At 39.5% G+C, this 17377-nt stretch overlaps 1 protein-coding gene across 1 annotated transcript in view; it reads left to right on the top strand.

Annotated features, from left to right (window-relative positions):
* REEP5 (receptor accessory protein 5) overlaps positions 1-17377 on the top strand; it is a 33980-nt gene that overhangs the window by 9704 nt on the left and 6899 nt on the right. The window contains exons 3-4 of the mRNA XM_087815492.1: positions 5783-5921; positions 16669-16837. Of these exons, the coding sequence (XP_087671618.1) occupies positions 5783-5921; positions 16669-16837 (308 nt within the window). The remainder of the gene's footprint in view (positions 1-5782; positions 5922-16668; positions 16838-17377) is intronic.

The raw sequence follows: 17377 nt of genomic DNA, 5'->3' as shown, positions 1-17377 counted from the left end.
TTCATTGTTCTCATATAGGCATCGTAGAAGATAGTTGCTATGTATTTAAGAAGCATATTTGCCACTAGCTATCTCATATCTTTTTTGGGTGAAGGAGGAGGGTTGGGCATGATACAAACAGTATATAGGCAAGTTGGTTTTATTGTATATCCTGTGTCCTAGTCTCTCTTGCTCTGTTGATTCTTTCTCGCTTTGCAACTCAGCAGTGAAAAACAGGGTAACTTTCTGAGCACCCCTAGTTTCTGACCTTGTTTTCTTCTTGTTGAAGAAGAAAAATCTTCTTGCCATAGAAACAAACTAGCGTTTATGTCTTAGAGTATGTGATTTTTTCCTTCCAATCTGATGCACTATACACATCAAATAAGAGTTGCAATTGCAGGCTCCTAAACAGAGGTAATAGGAGGTAGGAAGACCATTTTGAGCTATCAGGAATTTCTACTTAACTTCTCTGAGAAATACGGCCCGAAGCAGTTCCGTACACCGTGGGCACTGCGCGTGGTCATATTGCCTGTCTGTCGAATCAAAAGGATTATAAACATAAGTTCGTATTCAAGCTTCAAAGAATCTGCCTTGAACTCTGAACTATTGGTTACTAAATGTAACTTAACACATTAGAAATAAAGCAAATGGACCACAAGCAGTTTCCTTTCTGTTCTTTACAAACAGCACATCTCAAAGCTTTTTTACTGGTATAGGTTTTATTTAACAACTGCTTTATCTGTTTATTATCTGTTTATTCAGTCATTTGGAATATGACGTAGGAATGAAACTAGTGAAACTTCTCAGTGAGCTTTTCACACTTGCCATCGATCTTATGGTTACCCTTCATTGTATATGTATGTTTGGGTAGCACATACTCCTTTCTCATGTAGCAAGTTGACATTTTTCAATTTAATGACATAAATGAAGGTGTCGAAATAACCCAATAACTAGGAATAACCTTTGGGTCTGAAAGAGTTAATACAGCGTCAAAAATAATTTATAAAGTCAGTGAAGTATGAAAATGTAACATCCATCCCAGTGATAACAACCTAACTGAGGTTGTCACTGACGGAGGAGGAAGAAAAGCTCAGTAATTGAGACTATGACAGGAATCTCTCAGAACCGGAAGATAGGCCTCTCCCATATCTGCCCTTCCTGTTTGCCAGTGTTAGTTTCTTAATGATACAACAGTAGAATATTCATAATACAAATATTAGGTAAAGGTGGGTAGGATGTTTTTTGTATTTTTTTAACTGCTTAAACTTCTGAATGCTGTTACATGTTATACATAACAAACACGGACTTTGTGTTTAATGCTATCCTTTGCCACACTTGGTTCCTGCCCTTGCTCTTAGAAAGCAGCAGCAAAGGTGTGGACAGTAGATGGGCCAGGGAGGGTAGAGGCCGTTGGTACCAGTCACTGGGGCCCAGTGGTCTGGATGAGGGGCTGGCCATTGGGTTGTGGACATACCGGTTCCAGTTCAATACCAATGTGGAGAATTTCAGCCAGCCACCCTTGCAGGGTGTGCCTGAAAAAATGTTTTCAGCAGTGTCACATTTGTTCCCACTGACCCGCCTATGCAGTTTTTGGAATTTCAGCTGGCTCTTTACTCTCTGTAGCATTTGGGATTTGGAGAGAGAGGTATAATGAAAATCCACGGGTAATTTTCTAATCTCCTTTTAGCCTATTGAGAATGCTATTAATCCTTTATCAGCTCTGCTTAGCCGGAAGGTCTGGAGTGTTCTTATCACTCTAATTTCTTTTTAACCTTCAGCCTCCTGGTGATAATAAATTATTACCACATTGTAATTATTACCTATTGAGGTAATATTTAGTGCTGCTTACTCTGTGCCAGTCATTGTTTCTAAGTGCTTTATATGTATTAACTAATTTAGTCTGCACAGCAACACAATGAGGTTTCTTATCCCTAGTTGACAAGTGAGGAAACTGAGGCCCAGAATAACTCGCCCAAGGTCATATACCTAGTAAGTGGTAGGACCAGGATACAAAGCTGCAAGCTAAGGATGTGGAATGATGTAAAGCCAGATGAGCACTGGGAAGAAATGATGGGGAAAGCCTGGCTATTTCGTAGTTCAGCGTAGTGAGGTTTTTTATGGTTTTTTTTTGGTTTGTTTTTTGATAGTTTGCTTTGTTTAACTGGAAAATTAGGATGAGTCAGTTTCATGGGATGGGCTGCATGACTCTGCTGTGTGTGTGTGTGTGTGTGTGTGTGTATTTAAAGGCCTTTTAATGCTCTAAAACACAACAGATTGTGTCTGATCATTGTTAGAGAAGCTTGTTTATAAGGAAACCACGAGCTGTTTCCTCAGGAGAGAAATTAAGTGAATATATCTGATGTTCACTTCAGTGTTTGTTTTTAACAAAGCCCTAAAGAGAGACCGAATCTCATAGGAGGAAGTAGTTATAGAAAGTCTGGTGCCCATTTTTCCCCCCAAATAGAAATCTTTTTACTTTTGTTAAAAAAAATAGTACATGCTCATTGCAAAAAACAGAAAAAAAAAAAAAAAATTCTGTAATTCCAATACCCAGGAATAGCGTTAAGAATTTGAAATATATATTTCTGGATACTATTCTTAATCTGTAAACACAAACGTGTTTTTGGGTTTTTTACTACACAAAGTAAAAATTTTCGTCTAACAGTCGACAGTATATCTTAGACATCATTCCCTGTCAATATCCTTTTTAAAGGCTTCAGAATATTTCAGTATATGATACACTAAAAATTTATTTAAACAGTCCATGTTCCCCTTAAAAAATATATGAACACATGCTTCTATAATCTTATAGTTTGAGTTGAAACTCATTTTAATATCACTCTTTCCTCTTTGAAATTCATGTTTTGTTTATAAAATGTAAAATTTGAAATAGTTTATCTCTAAGATCTTCCAACTCCACATTCTGTGATTTTTTTATTCTGCTCAGTGAATTTTTAGAGCTGCTAGCTGTTGCCAACCATCTTCTGCACCCTGGCCATATTTCTGTTTCTTCCTCTCAAGACTGAGAATAACACCTATTCCATAGGGCTGTGGTGAGAGTTAAATAATTATAAGGCCCCTTACCCCTCCCATTCTTTAGCTTTGCCATTTTGGCTGGACTGCAAATGACTTAAAGGCATAGAACGCATCCTGTGATTCCTTGAATCCTCTCTGTTGCCTGATAAATTGATACATCCTTACTCAGAAAAAGCAGAGGAGAAAACCTGACGTGTAAAGGGTGTGTGTACCATTGTTAGTCCTTTGGTTAATGTGCTTGCCTACATTTTTCTTTGGCCTTCTGTTATATTATCTAGCATCTATCTGAATAGAGCTAAAACACAGACACAGTCCGCATGTTACAAGCCATTATTTTATAATCAGCTCTCTTAAATTCATTTTATGTGATTCTTGTGTTTAAAAGAGAAAAACTTGCTCAGCCTTGATATTCAAGGCAGCACTCACTTTACTACTTCTTCCTTCCCTTCTCTTTCTTATTTCAATAGCAGGCATCTCATACAGCTTCCCCCCTTGGTTATTTTCTTAAAAACACACACGCACATATACACCAACAGCTGCTTCTGATTAATTCAGAGGCTTTCTTAGTGAATGACTCAGCATGACTCAGCAGCCTAACTGTCTCTTTGAGGAACCCATTTTACCAAGTAGCCAATGTATTTTCAGTACTTAACCCATATCATGGGCTAAACAAGATTCAGGTTTCCTCTAGTTTTCTGTTTTAGTTATGATAAGTATCCAGATAGATGTTAGGATAGGATAAAAAAAAATTATGAAATTCAGGTTTAGAATGAAGAGATTTCCAAGACTGGAAGAAATTTCCATGATTCAGAAGTAAAAGAAGATTATTTTTTACTACAATAGTTAATACTAATATTTATTTGGAACCACAAAAGACCCCAAATAGCCAAAGATATCTTGAGAAAGAACAAAGTGGGAGGTATCATGCTCCCTGATATCAAACTAAACCACAAAGTTACAGTAATCAAAACAGAATGGCACTGCCATAAAAACAGATATGGAAATCAATGGAATAGAATACAGAGCGTGGAAGCAAATACTTATTTATATGATCACTTAATCTATGACAAAGGAAGCAAAAATATACAGTGGGGTAAAGACAGTCTCTTCAATAAGTGGTGTTGGCAAAATTGGACAGATATATGCAAAACAGTGAAATGAAACCACTTTCATATACCATATACAAAAATAAAGTGGTTTAAAGACTTAAATGTTAGACCTGAAACCATAAAACTCCTAGAAGGAAACATAGGCAGTAACTCTGACATTGCTCTTAGCAATATCTTTTTGGATATATCTCCTTGAGCAAGGGAAACAAAAGAAAAAACAAACAAATGGAACTACATCAAACTAAAACGTTTTTGGACAACAAAGGAAATCATTAACAAAACAAAAGGCAACCTACTGAGCGGGAGAAGATATTTGAAAATGATACATCTAATAAAGGGTTAATATCCAAAATATATAAGGAACTCATACAGCTTAACACCAAAAAACCAATCCTACTGAAAAATTAGCAGAGGACCAGAATAAAAAATTTTCCAGAGAGGACATATAGATGGCCAACAGACACATGAAAAAATGCTCAGTGTCACTAATCATCAAGGAAATTCAAATTAAAACCACAATGAGATACCTCACAGCTGTCAGAATGGCTACTATCAATAAATCAACACAAGTGTTGGCGAGGGTGTGGAGAAAAGGGCACCCTCGTGCATTGTTGGTGGGAATGCAGACTGGTGCAGCCACTATGGAAAACAGTATGGAGATTCCTCAAAAAAATTAAAAATAGAGCTACCACATGATCTAGCAATTCCAGTTTTGGGTATTATCTGAAGATGACAAAAATACTAATTCGAAAAGACATATGTACCCCTGTGTTCATTGCAGCATTAGTAGGTATAGCTTAGCTATGAAAGCAGCCTAGTTGTCCATGCTTACAGCTAGTGAGCATAATGCTAAGTCAAGTAAGTCAGAGAAAAATAAATACTGTATGATCTCACTTATATGTGGAATCTAAAAAAAAAACCCAACAAAAGAAATGCATAAACAAAACAGAATCAGACCCTTAAATATAGAGAACAAACTGATGGTTGCCAAAGGGGATGGGAATTTAAAAACAAAAATATTATTTTAAATTTATTTCTATTCATTTGCAGAATGAATTTTGTTTAAGTAGTAGTTGGTATTGAGAAAGTCATGTTATTAACTGATGAGGGGAGGAAAGACCACAGCCTGAGGATCACATAATATAGAACGAGAAGGACACTATATGTTTGTTTTCACCTGTTGCGAAATATGTTATGGTTTTTGGGTAGTGCCTGAACTATGTTCCAGAAGTTCCTTTATGGAAATTCCTGTTCACCCATGATGTACCTCAGTTATTAAAAGTGCATAAGAACTGAGTTAACATGGGAGAATTCTTGATATATCCCTGGTGCCAGGAACCCCCATGGGAGTGGGAATTACCCAGGTTCCCAGTCATTGGTGGTGTCTCCTGGGTTCTGGGTGGAGACTGAGCAGGGTGGAGATCCAGCAGACAGCTGGTACTGGTTTCTCTGACAACCAGAACAGTAAAACAAATAGTTATGACTTTGCCTGAGCTGCACATGGCTTCCTGTCTTTATGTTTACTCTTGTGTCTAGTGACACAGTGCATACATTTGGCTGTGTTTCTCGGTGTTGGAGGGCAGGCTGTGAAAGAATGTTTGAAAATGTTTCATTGAGATCTTACTACATGATATATTTGCTTTTGTATTGCCTTTCAGAATGAAAGCCATAGAGAGCCCCAACAAAGAAGATGACACCCAGTGGCTGACCTACTGGGTCGTGTATGGTGTGTTCAGCATTGCCGAATTCTTCTCTGACCTCTTCCTGTCATGGTTCCCCTTCTACTACATGCTGAAGGTACGTTGGCTTCCCTAAACTGCTCTATTTCCTTCCATATATGCACTTGATTTGCCCCCTACCCCTAAAAGAAACTCCACCTCAGGACCTATAAGCAAGAAATAGGAACCAGTGCTTGAATGTTAGACTTCTGTGGCTCTGCGTCAGATCATAGGAACAGTAAGACAGGATGCAACATGTCTGATATCTTTTGCATACTGTCTTGGAAACAGCCACAGCAATTGTGTGATCAAGATGTAGTTGATAATAAAACATGGAAATACTGTGACCTACCATAAACATTGCTGCTCGCCAAGATCGTATTTGTATGCAGTGTTGTCTGTGTTTGATGGGGAAGCATTGCAGATTTTCCCAGGCCTTCGTTTATTCACAGTGGTGAGCAGCAGTCATTATCTGTGGGGGGAAAACCCCACAAAACTTATTTCTTATGTAGATTTGGAGAAAGATGTGAAATGGGCTCTGTGCGGAAGTCATTTTAAGAACTTTGGTGGGTGCCGTAGTCAGGGATCCGCCCTCACTCCTTGTGTCCGGCAGAGTTTTACAAGCATGTGGGGGAAAGGAGGCAGAAGTTGCGATTCATTCCCAGCGGGACCCATATCAGTTCCGATCGGCACAGAGGTGCACGAGAAAGGAGAAGTTCATGCCTTTCAGTAGCTGGAGTGCTGCTTGCTCGCTGAACGGGACACGCGGTCTGCAGTCGATTCCTCAAGTGTCTTCCAGGGAAGGCGCCCTGCTTCCTTTTATTTGCGGAGGGTGTAGCAGTCTGGCTTCCAGAGCCCGGCTCCGCAGCCGAGAGGGTGTGGTGCAGCCCTTAGGAAATCTGGGTTCTCTTTTTTCCCTTCATAGGCTTAAGTATTTGTTTTAATAAAAGTTACACATCACATAGTTTAGAGACTCAGGTCGCTCTGTAAGAGTGCTGAGGAACAGCCGTTCTGCACCCCCAGCCCCTGTGGCCTTCCTTAAAGCAACCACTGTCCCTTCATTTATGGCAGATTACGTTGCCATTTAACACAGTGTCTCTAAGTGATATTCTTGTTTAGCCACCTATTAATTTTCCTGTTTAACGCATTGGCTCCTGATTCCCACTGGAAGATAAGGATTTGGCTCTCTTTCCTCCCTTGTCCCTGCCACACGCACGCTGCCTTCCTCAGGTGTCTGTACCCTAATTTTGGGTAGGTAAACATTCATCCCCACACCATTATGACTTTGTAAATACTGTTTAGGGCCATCTAGTGTACACATAATGTACACGTACTATTCTTGCACAGCTTCTTATTTTCCCTAGAGCTAATCATTCTTCTACTTCTATATTCAGACATATTTCTCACATCCTGTATTTTTTCAATTTGTCCTAATTTTTCTGTATTTCTACTTCTTAAAATTTTTATCTAAAAAAATTTTAGATTTAGGAAATTAGATACAGGAAGCTCTCTTAGTTTTTGGTCTCCCTCACTGCAAACACCCACCATGTTGATATTATGTCGATTTTTATTTCTGGCTAATTGTCCATATATTTTTTCCTTCTGCCTTGGTCTTAGCTATTTTTAAAAATTTATTTGTATTTTTCCTCTTCTTGGGAGATTTTCCCAATCTCATCTTCCAGTATTCACGTTGGTTCCATTCTGCTGTTTATACCATACATTGTGTTCTTTATGTGAAGTATTATATTTCCGATACCCAGTGTTCTTGCTTGGGTCGCTCCTGTGTTTTCTTGCTCCTGTTTCATTTTGCTACACTGTGTTTAGTGTAGTTAGCAATCCCATTTAAAACTCTTGGTCATTCAGTCCTAATATTTCTGCTGCTGACAGAATCTGTAGTTGATCATGTTGTCTTCCTTTTGCAGTGGTTGTACTTTTCAAATACCTTGCTGTTTTGGCCTGTAAGCTCATTTTCCTCCAGGGGTATAGCTGCTCTGCCGGGCCCTGGAGTGGAGGAAGCCACACCCCAGTCGGGTCAGCTCTCCGTGGGGCTGGGGGAGTCCTGGGCTAGGGCACCCAGGCAGCAGAGGGACCACAGCTAGTCGTTGTTCCCTCACAGCAGCTCCTCGGGTTGAGGTGTCACCCTTTCTCCCGCCAGACAACATTAGCAGGAGATGCTAAATTGTAAATCACAGCTCGAGGGGTTGGAGCAGGAGGGGTTGGGAAGGAACTGCCCTGTCACCTGGTTTCCTCAGCACCTCACAAGGACAGGATGGCTATTCCAAAACCTCCGTTTTAGAAAAAAGTATAGGAGAATGTTTTTTAATCAGGACATATGGAACCAGGAAAAATGTAACGTTACAAAGAAAAAGACTTGAAGTATGACTAAAATTTTTTTTTTTTTTAATATCTTTATTGATTTCGGAGAGAGGAAAGGAGAGGGAGAGAGAGAGAGAAACATCAATGATGAGAGAGTCATTGATCGAGCCCGCAACCCGGGCATGTGCCCTGACCGGGAATCGAACCCCGATCGCCTGGATCCTAGGTCGATGCTGAGCCACGCCCGGCTGGGCGATGACTAAATTATTAAAAAGTAAATTTCTGTACGACAATGGGCAGCATAAACAAAGTTAAAATAATGACAGACTAGGAGGATATATTTACATTTACAGTAGATAAGGAATTAATATCCAGAATATATAAAAATGTGTACAGGTAAGAGAAAAAGAAAAATGGACAAAGAATATAAGTAGAAGCATTTATATTTGTATTTCACAGAAAAGAAAAAAATATAAGTAACCAGTTAACATCTCACTGGTGATTTGGAAAATGTGACTTAAAATTGTGAAATCCGTATTATGCTCGTTAAATGGACAGATATTTAAAAGATTAATAATAGCTGGTATTGGTGAATGTATTGGAAAATGGATGCATGGTATAAATTGGAATGGCCTTTTTAAGGGCCCCTTTGACAGTTTCTTGTCGTATTGAAAATTTCTTTCTAGCAATTCTAAGTATCTGTCCTAAGGAAATATTCACTGCACGTAAGAGAGCTGTGTAAGGATATTTCCTGCAGCAGTTTTGGTTATAACAAAAAATTATAAACACTGGAAGTGTCCATCATCAGGTAAATGGTTAAGTGAATTAATAGTACATCTGTACAGTTAAATGGAATAAAATAACCCATATGTACACATATATAATTTTTTGTATAATTCATTAATTATAAAAAATTACAGACCGTTCTATACAGCATGACACCATATATGGTAAAAATAAAAATAAGAAACTAAATAATTTTAAAATTTAAATGAAAAATGCTCATTATAGTGTACATACTTAATTTTGGATGGCATTATCACAGAGTGCCTTGTAAGAAAGACAGCTGAAGGATTTTCCTTTTGAAACAAATGGAAAACATTGGCCTATGGGAAGATTTAAGATTCCAGAGCTCGCTGGATATTTTTTGTTTTTGTTAGTCAAAGACATTTAGCATTTATAAAGATATGCTTATAATCTTGAATTTGAATGTCATATATTGTAAACATCAAGTAAATTTGAAGCCCCTAATAAGATCCATCTAATGGTAGTGATGTCACAACGCGCTCTCTCCGGAAAGAAACTTGGCCCTTGCTGTGGGCCCACCTGCTCGCTGCAGTGATCAGAATCCTGCTGGCAGAAGCGCTCGCACCAGTGTCTGACCTGAGGCTTCTGAAACACGAGCAGGCCTTCCTTCCAGCCAGCTCCTGATTACCTCTGCTAATGGAGGCCCACGCAGAGCAGGGGGAGCGTCCTCAATGAGAGATGGTCACTAAATCACTTATGTTTTGTTTTGAGGTACATTACAAAAAGTGCTTTCCATCAAGTATTGGTCCCTAACGGTAAAACGAATGTGCATGTGCGTCCATTAGTAGTTTCTAACTTCATGGCATCATGGTGTCCTTGGCAGTGAGAGAGTGAATATACTGCACATGCTCCAAATAGGCAATATGCTTGACATGATTAAACATTCATTACGCTGTCAATCACAGTGTTTTCTTCCTGCATTAGTGGTGTACTCTGAGTGGCTTCAGTGAACAGGCTGAGAAAAAGCCTCTGAATTGCAGAGTCTGTAGACGTTGTCTTAGGGGAGAGATCCCATTTGAAGGACTAGCATAGGTCTTACCTATGCCTTTGCTACACTCCCAGGTGACTATATGGCAGGGTGACAGAAAGGCCTGCAAGTAAGGGCATGTTTTAATATTCTATCTTTTGTAGAAGAATTACTGTTGTGGGTTTTTTTTGTTTTGTTTTAATATTCATATTTCTAAAGCAGTCTATAATATTGGAGGTAAGAGGAACCAGTAGTTAGGCATCAAAGGTTAGTTGAAAAGATCATGTACAAGGTATTGAGCTAGAAACAGTGGATCATGAATTAAGCAGAAGGGTTTAAAAATAAATGTAGCCCAGCCAGTGTGGCTAAGCACTTGAGCATCAACCCAGGATCCAGAAGATTGCGGTTCGATTCCCGGTCGGGGCACATGCCCGGGCTGTGGGCTTGATCCCCAGTGGGGGGCGTGCAGGAGGCAGCTGATCAGTGACTCTTTCATCATTGATGTTTTTATCTCTCTTCTTCCCTCTTCCTCTTGGAAATCAATAAAGACATTTTTTTAAAAAAATGTAAAATCCCCGTTTCCCCAACTATGAAAATAGCATGTGTACATTTCTTTATTTAGCAGATATTTATTTAGAACCTCTGTGTGCCAGAATCTGTGCTGTGTCTGGGGGATACTCTGGTGAATAAAACAAAAGTTTCTGCCATCACACTGTTTACGTGTGTGCACGCATGTGTGAGCACGTGTGTGTGTGTGTGTGTGTGTGTGTGTGTGTGTGTAGAGGGGGGCATGTTGTAGAAAAGGCAGAAAAAAGCATTTGTAGCCCTTCCACTGTTAACATTTTAGTCTTCCTATTTATTTTAATGTGCAAATATATTGGTCTATGACATAAATATACACAGAACTGTGTATGTATTATTGTCTTAACCATATACGCATGGTTCAGGCTATATACGATACACAGTTATGTATCTCACTTGTTTTCAGTTAACACAGTACTCTGAGTATTTTCTCATGTTACTCAGTATTTGACATAGCTGTCTATCCATTACAGGGAGTAATTTATCTGTACCCCTATTGATAGACATTTAGGAGATTTGTTTTGCTGTTATAACTGATGCTTCAATGAATACCATCTTTACCATCATTGAAATTGTTTTCTAGATTTATTTTTAAAACAAGATTAAATAAACTGTCATGTTTAAGTCCTGATCCTGTCACCTGAGCTTTTCACCCATTGACAGAGAACATTTTTCTTCTTAACTTTGCAGGAGGCAAAATGTTTCTTTTTTAGCTTTTACTTGTGCGTTCTAAGCAGTTCGCTTTGACTCTAGCCCATCACTATTCTTGTGGCCACATCGCAAAGGCTCCCTGAGACGTAGGTTTCTGAGGAAGCACTTGCAGCATATCAGGAGGTCAGTGCTGAAATACACGTTTTTCTGACACCAGCTCTCAGTTTTGATCAGGCTAGTCCCAGCGGTGCATATTAAGCATATCTCCACCTTGGAAATAAAACTCCTGTAGGAAAAACTTGGATGCTGACAGCATTAGAATCACGGACAGAATTGTCTGTTCTGTCGTAATTTGTAATGAAAGGATTTCGTGTGTCAGTGCTAATAGTGCCAAGAGTTCCATTAAGAAAGTACGGACGCCTTCAACGCCAGGTGAGAGTGGGCTGGTGTTTGCTCTTGGGAGTGTCATCAGCTGGCACTTTGAGGGCAGCTTGACTAAAAGGACGGCCAGGTCTGTATAGCTCGGTGTGTTCTGGGCTGTGGCACAGTTACACAGATTAAGAAAAGGGAGCTGTAAAAGCTGGCAGCTGAATATCACCTTGAGAATTGAACAGTAATTAACTTTATTTTTAAATACAAGGAAGTTATTTTACTTCAGAACTAGAAAATGCTAAGGACGTAGGTAGAGAGCAGTAATTATTTTTCTGTCTCAAGAGGGTACCAAAAAGAACTGAATGAACAGTCTGGAGGATAGCCCACAAAGTAATCACATTGGAAAGGTGCAAACATATAGATGCTTGGCTCTGTTACTGTCTGGTGGTCTTGCCTTAATTCATCCAGAAAAGATGGTACATAGGTAGATAATATTTTAGAGATTTTCAACAACAGTAAGAATTATAGGACTTGGTAATGCTACTACTATCTTTCATACTTTCCTCAAATTCATTAATTTGTGACTTTCCTAATATCCTGCAGAGAAAATTAACTCAGATTGATTTTCCTAAAGTCATACAGTAAGATATCAACTCTCCTGATTGTTGATCCAGTGAGGTATTTCCACTTCACCGTAATCATCCTTATGGTTATATTCCGGGTGCCTGTCTGTACATCAGTAATCCATTCCTGAAAATCAGATATCCTACGTAGGAAAACCAGCCAGGAGACTATTTCTTGCAACTTTAAATAGTAAGAGGTAAAATTTATTAATGTCAATCTAAAATTCCATACCAATTTCCTAAATATTAACAAAACACAGCAGAGCACCTCTATATAAGTTGTATATAACATTAGGTTGTTAGATGCTAAACATAACACTCTCCAAATACAGATGCTCCTCTGCTTTTGATGGGGTTACGTTCTGATAAACCCATCGCAAGTAGAAAATACTGTAAGTTGAAATGCATTTAATACACCTAACCTGCTGAACATCATAGCTGAGCCTAGTTGGTTTCTACTGAATGTGTATCCTGTTCTCCCACCATCATAATGTAAAAAAATCGTCAAGTCAAATTGGTGAGTCAGGGACCAGCTGTAGTTAGCCTAGTTGGTAAGAAACTATTACTTTGTGTGCAGTAGTACATGATACATCCCCTTGGATACTCGGCATACTCTTCAAAATGCGCACCTGGCGTTCTGATGCTCTGTCCAGAACGTAACTTTTCCCGCACATTGTTTTATTTCAGTTGTTGAGCCAGGTCTTGGGTATGTATGCATTACCTGTGTAAGCAACCAGTGGAGAACACTATATGAATGGATATGAAAAACCAAAGGTCTTCCGCAGGGAAATGTTAACTAGAAAGAGGGTCTGCAGTCTCTGCCTGCAACTAACTGGGCTCTAAGCAGAGGAAAAGCCAGCGAAAGCGAGTGAAAAGTGCAGCCACTTAGTTCTCCATGATGGGTTAATGCAAATGTGTGGTTCAGAGAACATCCTAATTCACTAGGATAGCAGGCCAAGCCCAGGGGTGCTGGAGCCGGGAAAACTAACAGGAAACAGGAAACTGCCACACCTCCCGAGGTGCTGGCTTTAATTAGTGCTGGGACCTGTGTGTCTGTGGTCTCCCCGAGTGCGGGGCGGTTGCCAACATAGGCGTGTGTGGTGAGGCTGGGAGATGGCTAGTCTGGATCTCAGCCCTTCCCCTTCCCCGCTTTTGCTTTCCTAACTGAACTTTACGTTTCCCGGCGCTGTGCCCAGTAAACGAGTTTTGGAGCCTGTTGCACATCAGGGGTAGGAGAGGTGAAAGGGGAGGGAGGGTTGGTATAAAATCATAACTTGGAGATTACAGCAGTGAAATTAGGCCCTACCATCCCTCTAGTCCAGAAATTCAAAACCTTTTGGGAATATATGGAGGAAATTTTGTTTGTAGCTATTATAGTCATGGATTCTACTTATGAGAATTTTATGGTTTTTTTCAAGCTCAGTTTGGCTTGAACATTTACATATTGAAATATATATTGTTTCATTATAAATTACCTTCACTGTATTTTTTCTTTATATTGCAGTTAGAGTACAGTAGTTCTCCCTCTCCCCTTAACCTCCGTTACAGTTACCAGCAGTCAACCGTGGTCCAAAAATATTAAATGGAAAATTCTAGTATAAACAATTTATAAGTTTTAAATTACATGCTGTTCTGAGTAGCGTGATGAAATCTTGCACCATCCTGCTCTGCCCTGCCTGGGACGAGAACCGTCCCTTTACCCAGCGGATTCATGCTGTATTTGCTACCTGCCTGTTAGTCACTTAGTAGCTGGCTCAGTTATCAGATCAACTGTCCCAGTTCAAGTAACCCTCATTTCACTTAATAATGGCCCCAAAGCCATTCACATAATTTTTATTACAGTAAATTGTTACAATTGTTCTATTTTATTGCTATTTGTTGTGACTCTGTGCCCAATTCATAAATTAAACTTTATCATAGGTATGTGTGTGCAGGAAAAACATAGTACATACTGGGTTCAGTACTATCCACAGTTTCAGGCATCCAATGGGGGTTTTGGGACATATCTCCTTTGGATAAAGGAGGGTTACTATACTACCTTGGGTTTTTTTTGGTAACTATGTGTGTAAGTATATCATTACTTTACATTTCATTTCAGGTAGTAAAAGGAGAGTTACAAAATAATTGTTTAAAAGGGTATGTTTTGGTTCTGGGACTTAATTCTACCCCACTTAAGGCTAATAAGTTAGCCTGTTACTGTTTCATGATGTTGGTAGAAGACACAGTATGCCTGGGATAGACACAAAGCCCCTACTATGCCAAGTGCTCCAAATGTTTTTTATTTTCTACAGAATCTTTATGGGGTAGATTTTAAAGAAAAATCAATTAATAACTATTTTATGGAGCTAAAAACAGATTTAAGGAATTAAGTAACATGCACAAAGCTTGCCAGGCTAGAAGTGGCAGAACTAGGAGTGGAACTCAGCTTCTCTGAGCCCATTCTCTATTCTCTCTATGTAGTATATAATTCTCTTAGAATCCCTGTTTGTTGGGTAGAGAAACATGTATATACTTTGAAATCAAGATTTTAAAATTTGTGTTTATTCTGTATTCTTATTTCTAGTTTGTTTGATATATAACTTTATTTTTATTTTTTATTGATTTTAGAGAGAGAGGAAGGGTGGGGGAGAGAGAAGCAGAAACATCAATGCGTCAACATCGATCGGCTGCCTCCTGCATGCCCCCTGCTAGGGATCGAGCCTGCAACCCTGGCATGTGCCCTGACTAGGAATCGAACCAGCGACCTTTGGTGCATGGGTTGATGCTCAACCACTGCACCACACCAGCCAGGCTGATAAATAACTTTCTGATGGAAGTGTTAAAATCTATGATTGTGGATTTTGTGCATTTATCTATATAATTCTGACTTTATATATTTCAGAGCTATATTTGAAGCTATATGTAGCTACATATAATTACAAATTGTATGATTTGACCATTAAGAATTATATAATTATAAAGATACAGTTGTTAAAATATATACAAAAGACATACAGGTTCAGGTGAATCTTCTTGGTGGATTGTTTTCCTTTATTACTATTTGCTTATTTTGCCCTAGTAGGGGATACGCACTATTAATATTACTACATGAGCTACTTGGGAGCTGGTGTTTGTCTAATACAAAGGATGACAATCCCTTTAAGTGTTCTTCATTGGATTTGTCTTAGGTGTGTCTCTTGTAAGCAGCTTATAGCTATATGCTTTTGTTTTTCATAATCCAGTCTGATACCTGTCTTTGGAAAGCTTGTGCCCTGTCTGTAAAGATTCTAATTCATGGGTGTTATTTTCCTGAGTTCTAGAGTTCAGATCATCTAGAGAGAGTAATCTGTTGAGAACCTACATTCTACTTATTCTGAGTGTAATAGAACTTCAGTATGTAATACAAATTTCTTAGAGCCAGCATGGTGCTGATGGAGCGAGCTTTAGGGCACAAGTATGTGCATTTTAAGTTCAGAAGATTATCTTGTAGCTTCTTGATTATTTGAGTTCATTCTTTGGTTTGTAATAATCAGGCCTAAGGCTATACAGTTAAAGTTGTGGCATAAGAAGTTGAGGGGTGGTTACTTTAAGGAGAAGTTGTAAAAACTACAGGTTTGGAATCTCAGGAAATGAGATTCTGTTTTTTATAGAGGCACCCAGGCTGGGTGTTAGAATCTTAACTGAAAAGAACCTAGGATGTATGCAGTTTATTAAGCTTGCTGGGGAAATGAACATACCACTCTGGATGTCCCTTTTTTTCCTCATTAACTTATAGACTAGAGGGATAAACTGCTTGGACAACCTGAAGTTGTTTATCATTTGAACAAACAGTAAAATTATTTTGGATATAAATATAGTGTGACAATTCTTTTTTTTTTTTTAAGTTTTTAGGGCAGAATTGTCAATTTCTTGTTTTCTTTTTTTTTTCTTTTTTTTATCTCAATGGTGAAGTAGAGCCATAAAGAAAGAGTTAGGAGTAATACCTACATTCAGGATGAATGAAGAGAAACGCCTGACTGTAAAGATTACTTGAAGGCTAAGATCAACTAAAAACTGCGAGTCCACTATGGGAAGGTTTCAGGAATGGCCAGGTATTTTTCCTACAGCAGGATTAATAAATGTGACCAGCATTAGCCTGCTAAGAACAAGCGTCGTAGGTATTAGGCTTATCTGTACAGGGCTTTACACATGCAGATAAGTACTGTGTTTTCAAAATTGATTTTGAAGAGTTATAATTCATAAAAGCTTTTGTAACTAAAAATCGGCCCAAGTTAGGCAGTTAAGCTGCTGCCTTGGTGTGTTTTACCTTTTTCAGTCTCAGCTTTTCCTCACTAGCCCATTATCTGTCACATTTTTTTGCATAAGAAAAGCCCACCTGTAGCTTGCAGAAAACACTGGGAACGCTGCTGGAGAAAATGGCAGAGGCAGTGCCTTCCCGGCGGAGCAGTGGGCAGTGTGCTGTCGGGGTGCCCATCCCTTGCTGTTGCCCCCGACCCCCCCGTTACCATGCTGGCTCTCTCTCTGCGCAGTGCGGCTTCCTGCTGTGGTGCATGGCCCCGAGCCCTTCGAACGGGGCAGAACTGCTCTACAAGCGCATCATCCGTCCTGTCTTCCTGAAGCACCAGTCCCAGGTAGACCATGTGGTGAGCGACTTGAAGGACAAAGCCAAAGAGACTGCAGATGCCATCGCTAAAGAAGGTAAGACTCGGGGACGGTGTGGTTCAGCTCGCGAGAGGGATGTGATGCACTGGGCCTGAGCGATAAGCTTCCTGGCTTGTCCCCTTAGCTCTCCACAGCCAGGTACCAAGACCACTCGGGGATTTCACTACCAAGACTTTGCCTGCTGCCCTTTCCTTTCCCCAAGAGTCTTCCTCCATGCCACATTTAGCACACCATTCAGCCAGCCCGTTAGGAAAAATGATTCTGTGGTGGGCAGGGACTTTAGAGAATCATGTGTATTTATATCCAAGTACATCTCTTTAATCCACTTCAGGTTGACCTGCTTAATGTGCTGTTCGGACTGCTTTTGTTACAGGTCCCAGACAATGCCCTCTCTCTCAGCTCTGATTCCTTCATTCAACAGATATTTATTGAGGTGCCTAATGTGTGCCAAGCATGTCCATAGCCCTGGGGATGAACCAGTGAACCAAACAGATCATACTCCTTGAACCCATGAAGATTTATAACCTTGTTGAGAGGGAAAGAATTAAATTAAAAACTAAGCTCTGTGGTATAGTT

The sequence above is a fragment of the Miniopterus natalensis genome, chromosome 3 (genome assembly GCF_054644295.1).
Source record: "Miniopterus natalensis isolate mMinNat1 chromosome 3, mMinNat1.hap1, whole genome shotgun sequence".
In the NCBI taxonomy this organism is placed as follows: domain Eukaryota; kingdom Metazoa; phylum Chordata; class Mammalia; order Chiroptera; family Miniopteridae; genus Miniopterus; species Miniopterus natalensis.
Note: the sequence above shows the minus strand (reverse complement) of the source record. Positions and strands in the feature narration are given on the sequence as shown.